The sequence below is a fragment of the Tupaia chinensis genome, unplaced genomic scaffold (genome assembly GCF_000334495.1).
Source record: "Tupaia chinensis unplaced genomic scaffold, TupChi_1.0 Scaffold000058_1, whole genome shotgun sequence".
NCBI classification, from domain to species: Eukaryota; Metazoa; Chordata; class Mammalia; order Scandentia; family Tupaiidae; genus Tupaia; species Tupaia belangeri.
The window spans coordinates 272,083-280,572 of record NW_006159516.1 but is presented as its reverse complement, the minus strand read 5'-3'; the positions used below and the strand labels follow the sequence as shown (position 1 = coordinate 280,572).

The following is an 8,490-nucleotide window of genomic DNA, read 5'->3' as shown; positions in this document are numbered from 1 at the left end:
AAATTATTTTTCTAAGATGCAAGATGTTCAAACACTTTTGAAAGCTTCCTTTTTAGCTTTTGTGCCAGTCACAGTGTTCACATCACAAAAAGCATGGTGAGACTATTTCCTGTATTGTGGTTCTCAGAACTTTTGAGAAGCTTGTGATTTTACTGCTTCATATTGGCACTAAGGTGTCTCACCAGTAAATGATTCAAAAACATCATTTAAATACACAATTTTTCTTTCTCTTTTTATTTGAAATGTCTTTGTATTCAACTATTGGATTCCTTAACCTCCAGCTCAGCTCCTTGACTCAACACCTTTCTTCTTAAACAAGCACATATTGTGACATCTTTACATCACACTTGGAACATCATTCCTCATGACAGGTATGTGTGCCCCAGTCATAGAATTAAACTATTAAAATCAACCAGAGAAAGTGTCTCATGGATTGGCTATTTTCAGAGCAGTGGTTTTCAAGAAAAAGGGTATGAATAACTGGATAGTTTTAGGCTTTCAATGTATCTGTATTTTCTTTTTATATATATATATATGTATTTATTATTATTATTCATACATTAAATCGCTATACATAATTAGATTGTGAAGAGACTTTACCCAGCATGACATACACCTCAGTCCAGCCCAGTTGAGACCACCACACATCCTCGTGTCTGTATTATCTACATTCATGTTCCCCTCTGATTGTTCTGTGACTTAGACATCTTGTGAAGCTTTTTCAACAGGATTAAAGAGTAGCTTCTGATACCCTAAATTTTGAATGAGAATTACCTGGCAATGTAATTCTGTGTGGAGCATATTTCTGGAATAGAAATTAAAGAATGCCACATATGAATAACCCAATGCTTAAGTAAAAAAAATTGTGTTGAGACATGCAAAAATCACATAGATGAACAGTTTGACACATTTATATTGTTTTTTAAAGACAACAACAGTTGTTGAGAATGTGTTAATGCAGAATTTAATCTTAAAATGTTAAGGGGAAAAGACTGAAAGCAAGTAACTCTGAGTATAAGCAAATATAATGTTCTTGTGAAAAAGATGGTTTTTGTATCATCATTTAATGTACTATGAAATGAACGGAGATCTCCAGGTATTATTCATATGTTGGTTCTGGAAACCTCTCATCACACCAAGCCTAGAATGTTCTTATATCTTCTCTTCCTTCTACAAACCTGTCAGCAGCTAGACATTTATGAGACCAGAGCCCATGATGAGGTTGGAGAGGTTATACTGCCAAATAATATTATTTTGGCAAAGATAGAATATGTTAAGTGGAAGACGCTGGACCTATACGAACGTTCATTTGATTTCTAATTTGGATACTTATTAGCTTTGTTACCTTCAGAAAATAATATTATTATTTGAGTCTAAGTTTTCTCATCTATATAATAGGAATCATATTATCTAGCTTGTGATTTTGTTAAGAGAATGAAGCTAAAAATCTGTTATTTGAATCTCTAAAAACACAACTTGGTACCAATTGATCTCTTCTTACAGATTTCTATGATTCTTTGCCAATTTAAATAAATAAATGGTGGGCCAGCTACATGGCACAGTGGTAATACACTACTCAAGAGAAGCTGGATTCCATGTGGTGAGAGGCTATTTCCTGTATTGTGGTTCTCAGAACTTTTGAGAAGCTTGTGATTTTACTGCTTCATATTGGCACTAAGGTGTCTCACCAGTAAATGATTCAAAAACATCATTTAAATACACAATTTTTCTTTCTCTTTTTATTTGAAATGTCTTTGTATTCAACTATTGGATTCCTTAACCTCCAGCTCAGCTCCTTGACTCAACACCTTTCTTCTTAAACAAGCACATATTGTGACATCTTTACATCACACTTGGAACATCATTCCTCATGACAGGTATGTGTGCCCCAGTCATAGAATTAAACTATTAAAATCAACCAGAGAAAGTGTCTCATGGATTGGCTATTTTCAGAGCAGTGGTTTTCAAGAAAAAGGGTATGAATAACTGGATAGTTTTAGGCTTTCAATGTATCTGTATTTTCTTTTTATATATATATATATGTATTTATTATTATTATTCATACATTAAATCGCTATACATAATTAGATTGCGAAGAGACTTTACCCAGCATGACATACACCTCAGTCCAGCCCAGTTGAGACCACCACACATCCTCGTGTCTGTATTATCTACATTCATGTTCCCCTCTGATTGTTCTGTGACTTAGACATCTTGTGAAGCTTTTTCAACAGGATTAAAGAGTAGCTTCTGATACCCTAAATTTTGAATGAGAAGGAACATACCTGGCAATGTAATTCTGTGTGGAGCCTATTTCTGGCATAGAAATTAAAGAATGCCACATATGAATGACCCAATGCTTAAGTAAAAAAATTGTGTTGAGACATGCAAAAATCACATAGATGAACAGTTTGACACATTTATATTGTTTTTTAAAGACAACAACAGTTGTTGAGAATGTGTTAATGCAGAATTTAATCTTAAAATGTTAAGGGGAAAAGACTAAAAGCAAGTAACTCTGAGTATAAGCAAATATAATGTTCTTGTGAAAAAGATGGTTTTTGTATCATCATTTAATGTACTATGAAATGAACGGAGATCTCCAGGTATTATTCATATGTTGGTTCTGGAAACCTCTCATCACACCAAGCCTAGAATGTTCTTATATCTTCTCTTCCTTCTACAAACCTGTCAGCAGCTAGACATTTATGAGACCAGAGCCCATGATGAGGTTGGAGAGGTTATGCTGCCAAATAATATTATTTTGGCAAAGATAGAATATGTTAAGTGGAAGACGCTGGACCTATACGAACGTTCATTTGATTTCTAATTTGGATACTTATTAGCTTTGTTACCTTCAGAAAATAATATTATTATTTGAGTCTAAGTTTTCTCATCTATATAATAGGAATCATATTATCTAGCTTGTGATTTTGTTAAGAGAATGAAGCTAAAAATCTGTTATTTGAATCTCTAAAAACACAACTTGGTACCAATTGATCTCTTCTTACAGATTTCTATGATTCTTTGCCAATTTAAATAAATAAATGGTGGGCCAGCTACATGGCACAGTGGTAATACACTACTCAAGAGAAGCTGGATTCCATGTGGTGATTAGGGTTTGAATCTCTGGCTTGGGCAGCCTGAAACACACCAGGCATGTGAGCAAGTGCCCAAGATCCAGTGGGCTGCAGGACTACTGAAGGAAGGGGATTGTGTGACTAGACTTTGTGAAGGGTGCTCCATCTCTTGTGCTTGTAGGTATGCTTTATTATGATTTTTTTAAAAAATGAAAAGAAATGGTGGATCCACTTTACTGAAAAGACTCGTAGAAAAGAAAATATATGGACAATCTTACTGAAGAATGAGGTACACTACATAAAAGTGTTGGTATTAGATAGAGTTCTGAATGACATATCTTCATTTTTCCATTGTTTCATGGACAAGACAACTGTGTTACAAAATGAAAAACTGTTTGGATTCTTCCCCACAGGTTTCTACTTTTAAGAACTTCAGCTCTTGTGTGTGTTCTTTCAATCCTTATCCTATTTCTCTCTTTCTGCAGCTTTTCATACCATTCATTGGAGGCTGGTTTCTGGGATCTTAGGAGTTATTTGCCTTTCATTGATGGTTACTTTGGGAATTTTACTAAAAAATTGTAAGTTTCTCTAGGCAAGTCTATATAAAGATGAGATTATTTAATGACAGAAATTTTATTTTTCAAATGTATATTTGATCTTATAAACTCATAATTAAGCAGATTTCTAATAATTTCTTATAGCACTGAGTAAAGAAAGTGTTCGGCCAGCTTCATCTCCACCACCTATCACAGGACACCAGGAAGGTAGATTTCGTACTTTGGAAAACGATAGTATCGGTAAAGAATGAAATAGTTTCTTGTTTTTCACACAGGAACGTTAGGAAATATAATTGGCAATATCAGCTTGCTTATAATTGTAGGAGAATATCATTTCATTATTCTCTAATGTAAGAATGATAATTTTCCTATATTAGTGCTCATGTTTAAGTAACAAATAGCAAACAAACTGCAATATATTAGAGCTAATCTTAATTATAGGCTTCTCTTTGCCTGTTACCTATATTAACATTTCTCTTTAACTTAATTCTGCTGCTTCTGTGACTCAAACTATAGGGCACAGATTGCTGTAATTCTAAACTTTATGTATTCCATGAAAGCTAGCTCAAAGTCCAATCTTTGGAAGATGTTTTCTCAAAAGCTTCCCAAATTGTCTCATTTTCTTATGTGATTACATAGCACTTCCTTTATATCTTATCAACTTCAGCACCACTTACTTGGCAAAGATCCAAGTGTCTACTGTCTCATAACTTTTATTATTGAGGATAAAAAGTGTCGAATATACTGTCACAGATAAACTCTATGACTGGCCTTCAACTAATTGGTTTACTTGTCTTCCTTTTGAAAAAATAAAATATCCAAACATATATTAATATTCTCCCAAAGTACCAGATTCTTTTCTGGTACTATTTTTTGGAAATATGCTAAAGTTTGTTCCTTCTTTAAGTCTCTTTCATCTAGTTAACTCATATTAATACCACAGTGAATTTGGGTCACATCCACCAAAAAAGGTTCTAACTGTCCCCTATCCTGTACTCTGCTACAAGCTGCTTTACGCACTGTTTTTTATTTTTTATTTTTTGTATTTTTATCTTTACAGTCATTAAATGTAATTAATAAGTTATTGAAAATGATATTATCCTGAATATATCTCTAGAATATAATCTCCATGAAGGAAAAGCATCAAGTGCAAATTGTTCATTTTAATATCTTCTGAACTAGGATGTATACAGTAGACTCAAAATATTTATAAAAAACCTAAATAACAAATACTTTTTGAATGAATATTTAGTTTAAATAGCAGTAAACTAAATGGAAATGACCAATGTTATCAGTCAAATTTATTTTTTTCTCTTAGGCGCTGACTGTTGTTTTTGCAAAGACAAGTGGATTGGATACCAATGCAATTGTTACTTCATTTCTAATGAAAGAAAAACTTGGGAAGAAAGTAGACATCTCTGTGCTTCTCAGAATACCAGTCTACTTCACCTCCAAAGCAGAGAGGAATTGGCACGTACTTGATTACGGTTTTCTACACTTTCTTTCATAAAGAGAAATATACTATCTAAGTAAGCTGAAAACTTTGGTTCAAGCTTTTAGTAAGGTAGAAAACAAATGGTTATACTTGAACACATGATGTAATCATAAATTATATACATAGACATGGTTATGAAACCCACTTAAAGTTCCTCAGAAATTTACATCATGGTAATTGAAATCAAGATAGATGTGAGACAATGTGCAAAATATTTTTCAGAGAAATTGAAAGAAGAAATTATAGGTCATTATTTTTGTACATTTTATTCAAAGAACTAAGTGACTTTATAATGTTTAGCTCTTTTAATAGAATTTATAAATTCTTTGGTAATTATATATCTTTTGCCATTTTTCTGGGGTATAATGTAAAACCAGTATGGAGAGTATGTTCATAAAAATTAATTATTTTTTGTCATAGGGTGTATGTGTTTGCCAGAAATAGACAGACAGAGGGAAAATGAGAAATCACTTAGGAGAGATGGCCACTCTGCAATCTTTTCTCCTCCATTCTCCTCTCAGGATTTTGGGCACACACACACACACACACACACACACACACACACCTGGTATAATTTTTCAGGCCATTGGGTCTAGGACTCGAACCATGGTCAGCCATGTATAGTCCAGTGCCGTAATCACTATGCCACCTACTGGCACGGAAATGATGCAGTTCTTAAGAAAAAGGGAAAATTTTCTTCTGCATGTCAAATCTCTGCTCAGTGTAGGTTTAGTAAGTTATACCCATGAAATTTATTCTTTAAGATATTGTTAATTTGGGATCAAATTTGGCCATTGACCTCTATGAAGGAAGTGTTCCATGAAAACTCTAACTCCCTTTATGTTTTCCATTTCTTCAAGAGGTGAGATTTTGTGGTATTTTTCTCCATAAATTAATAGGTTTGTAAGTGAGAAATTTGAGGCATGTGACTGTACCATCTAAATTAGAAGTTAAAAAAGATTTCAGTTTGTGTGATAGACAGCCGGAATCTTCTAAATGCTGATTTAGTTAAAAATATGTTATTTGCAAAGCACAGTCAAATTAGTTTAATATGTGTGTTCCTGTTTCTAAGCAGAGTTTTATAGATTCTGGTGATGCTTTTTACTGGATTGGACTCTCTTACAGTCAAGAACGTGAGGCCTGGTTATGGGAGAATGGTTCTGCTCTTTCCCAGGATCTGTAAGTTTCTGGCAGTCGAGTTCTTTTTTGCTCTCTGTAAATTTATCCTTTGATCCAACTAAGGAACATTCAGGAGAACTGTAGGTGAAACAATCTGTCTAGGCATGAGAATACAGAGAAGAGAACAGGTATAACAGAATAACAATTTTAGCTGCACTCAGAACTTTCAAGTTTATGTTCAAATAACATGAAGACATACTTGTGACCATAACACATGGTTTTTGTTTTAACTTTAATACAAATACTTGGAGGTATATGAGGAAATACAGATGCTCACACACCTAGAGACAACTGAGAAACAAATATCCACGATTTTTCTTATTCTGGTGTAGCACAATATTCTCAGGATCCTCACAGCTTCTAAATACTCCGGACTTCTTTTCTGTATAGTCATAATCTTTGAATCTCATTTTTACTCATAAATGTGAGATGTGCAACATATGTAGTCAAAAAGTTTATAATCTAGCTTGTTTTCCTAGATTAGATTGACTAAATGTCTTAAACAAAATAAAAATAAAATACATCAGACTCAAAACCATTAATGACAATGGAAAAAACAAAGAAAAAAAAAATCCCTGGCCTTAGTGCTACTGATAATAGAGGAAATAATTGAGGTTTTTGGTTTTTATTTAATTATTTTTTTTGCAGCATTGTACCCTAAAATTAGGAAATTACACTTATGGAAAGAAAAAAAATAATAATTACTATGTTAATATCTTACATGATTTTAAAAGTTTTCTCATGTAATTCAAAAACATCTCTAAACATTCTCATTTTCTTTTCCTATATGTTAATGCTTCCTTTTCCATTACAGCTTTCCATTGTCTCACACTTTAAATCCAAAGAACTGCATAGTATATGCACGCAAAAATATTCTGGATGAACCCTGTGGAAGGAAAAATCGCTACATCTGTAAGCAGCAGCTTATTTAAGAGTTGCTTGGGGGGGTAGAAGCGGCAATGAGAGTCACAGGTTACTAAGAATGGTAATTTTACCTCTTATATTGTTACCAGTTATCTACTTCTGACATCTGTAAACTGTTGTAAACTGTGTCTTATCCAATTTTCATGTTTGAAACCATGAACTTAAAAATTGTCGAAGTTTGTATGACTATATCTGAAATTATAGTGTCAAGATAAATATTTTTCTGAATATTTTGACTTAGTGTATATGTTTAATATTCAATTCAATATAGTTGATGTAAACATTCTTGTACAATCTCTCTGAAGAAATCGAAATAAAATTTAATTCACACTAAATAATTAATATATGTGTGTGTATGTATACATAAAATCTCAATATCATTTTAATCCTTTGTAGGATATAATAACTTGAGAGGTTCTATTTCATCTCACTTTTGAGGAAGTGGAAATAATTTTAATGTTCCTTTTAAATTATTTCTAGATATCTATGTTTTTTAACTTAGAGGCAGAAAGTGACAGGAGAATACATTTTCACATTTGTGAGTTCTCTCTCTGTTTCTTTTTTTAAATTTTTTAAATTTTGCCAGAGGGCATGTGCACTTGCCAGAGAAAGAGAGAGAGAGAGAAAGAGAGAGAGAGAGAGAAAGAGAGAGAGAGAGAAAGAGAGAGAGAGAGAAAGAGAGAGAGAGAAGACGGAAATGATGCAGTTCTTAAGAAAAAGGGAAAATTTTCTTCTGCATGTCAAATCTCTGCTCAGTGTAGGTTTAGTAAGTTATACCCATGAAATTTATTCTTTAAGATATTGTTAATTTGGGATCAAATTTGGCCATTGACCTCTATGAAGGAAGTGTTCCATGAAAACTCTAACTCCCTTTATGTTTTCCATTTCTTCAAGAGGTGAGATTTTGTGGTATTTTTCTCCATAAATTAATAGGTTTGTAAGTGAGAAATTTGAGGCATGTGACTGTACCATCTAAATTAGAAGTTAAAAAAGATTTCAGTTTGTGTGATAGACAGCCGGAATCTTCTAAATGCTGATTTAGTTAAAAATATGTTATTTGCAAAGCACAGTCAAATTAGTTTAATATGTGTGTTCCTGTTTCTAAGCAGAGTTTTATAGATTCTGGTGATGCTTTTTACTGGATTGGACTCTCTTACAGTCAAGAACGTGAGGCCTGGTTATGGGAGAATGGTTCTGCTCTTTCCCAGGATCTGTAAGTTTCTGGCAGTCGAGTTCTTTTTTGCTCTCTGTAAAT

At 33.1% G+C, this 8,490-nt stretch overlaps 1 protein-coding gene across 3 annotated transcripts; it reads left to right on the top strand.

Moving 5' to 3' along the window:
• The first annotated feature begins 359 nt into the window (after nt 1–359).
• On the top strand, nt 360–7,554 carry LOC102484529 (natural killer cells antigen CD94). 3 transcript variants are annotated; one of them, XM_027776504.1, is made up of 6 exons: nt 360–371; nt 3,566–3,658; nt 3,782–3,877; nt 4,956–5,107; nt 6,208–6,311; nt 7,126–7,554. In XM_027776504.1, the coding sequence occupies exons 1-6, from the start codon at nt 365–367 to the stop codon at nt 7,241–7,243; spliced, it is 570 nt and encodes a 189-aa protein (XP_027632305.1). In that variant the 5' UTR covers nt 360–364; the 3' UTR covers nt 7,244–7,554. The 3 variants fall into 3 exon arrangements, with proteins under 3 accessions (XP_027632305.1, XP_006141621.1, XP_027632313.1); XM_006141559.3 differs by lacking the exon at nt 360–371 and adding an exon at nt 1,649–1,877 and having other exon boundaries at nt 3,782–3,844; XM_027776512.1 differs by lacking the exon at nt 360–371 and adding an exon at nt 1,649–1,877.
• Nucleotides 7,555–8,490: the final 936 nt, after the last annotated feature.

Excerpts from the sequence above, each read along its gene's own strand:
- LOC102484529 (XM_027776504.1), top strand. Across the intron at positions 3,659-3,781 it reads GGGAATTTTACTAAAAAATT|CACTGAGTAAAGAAAGTGTT; the intron begins GTAAGTTTCTCT and ends AATTTCTTATAG. Across the intron at positions 6,312-7,125 it reads TCTGCTCTTTCCCAGGATCT|CTTTCCATTGTCTCACACTT; the intron begins GTAAGTTTCTGG and ends TTTCCATTACAG.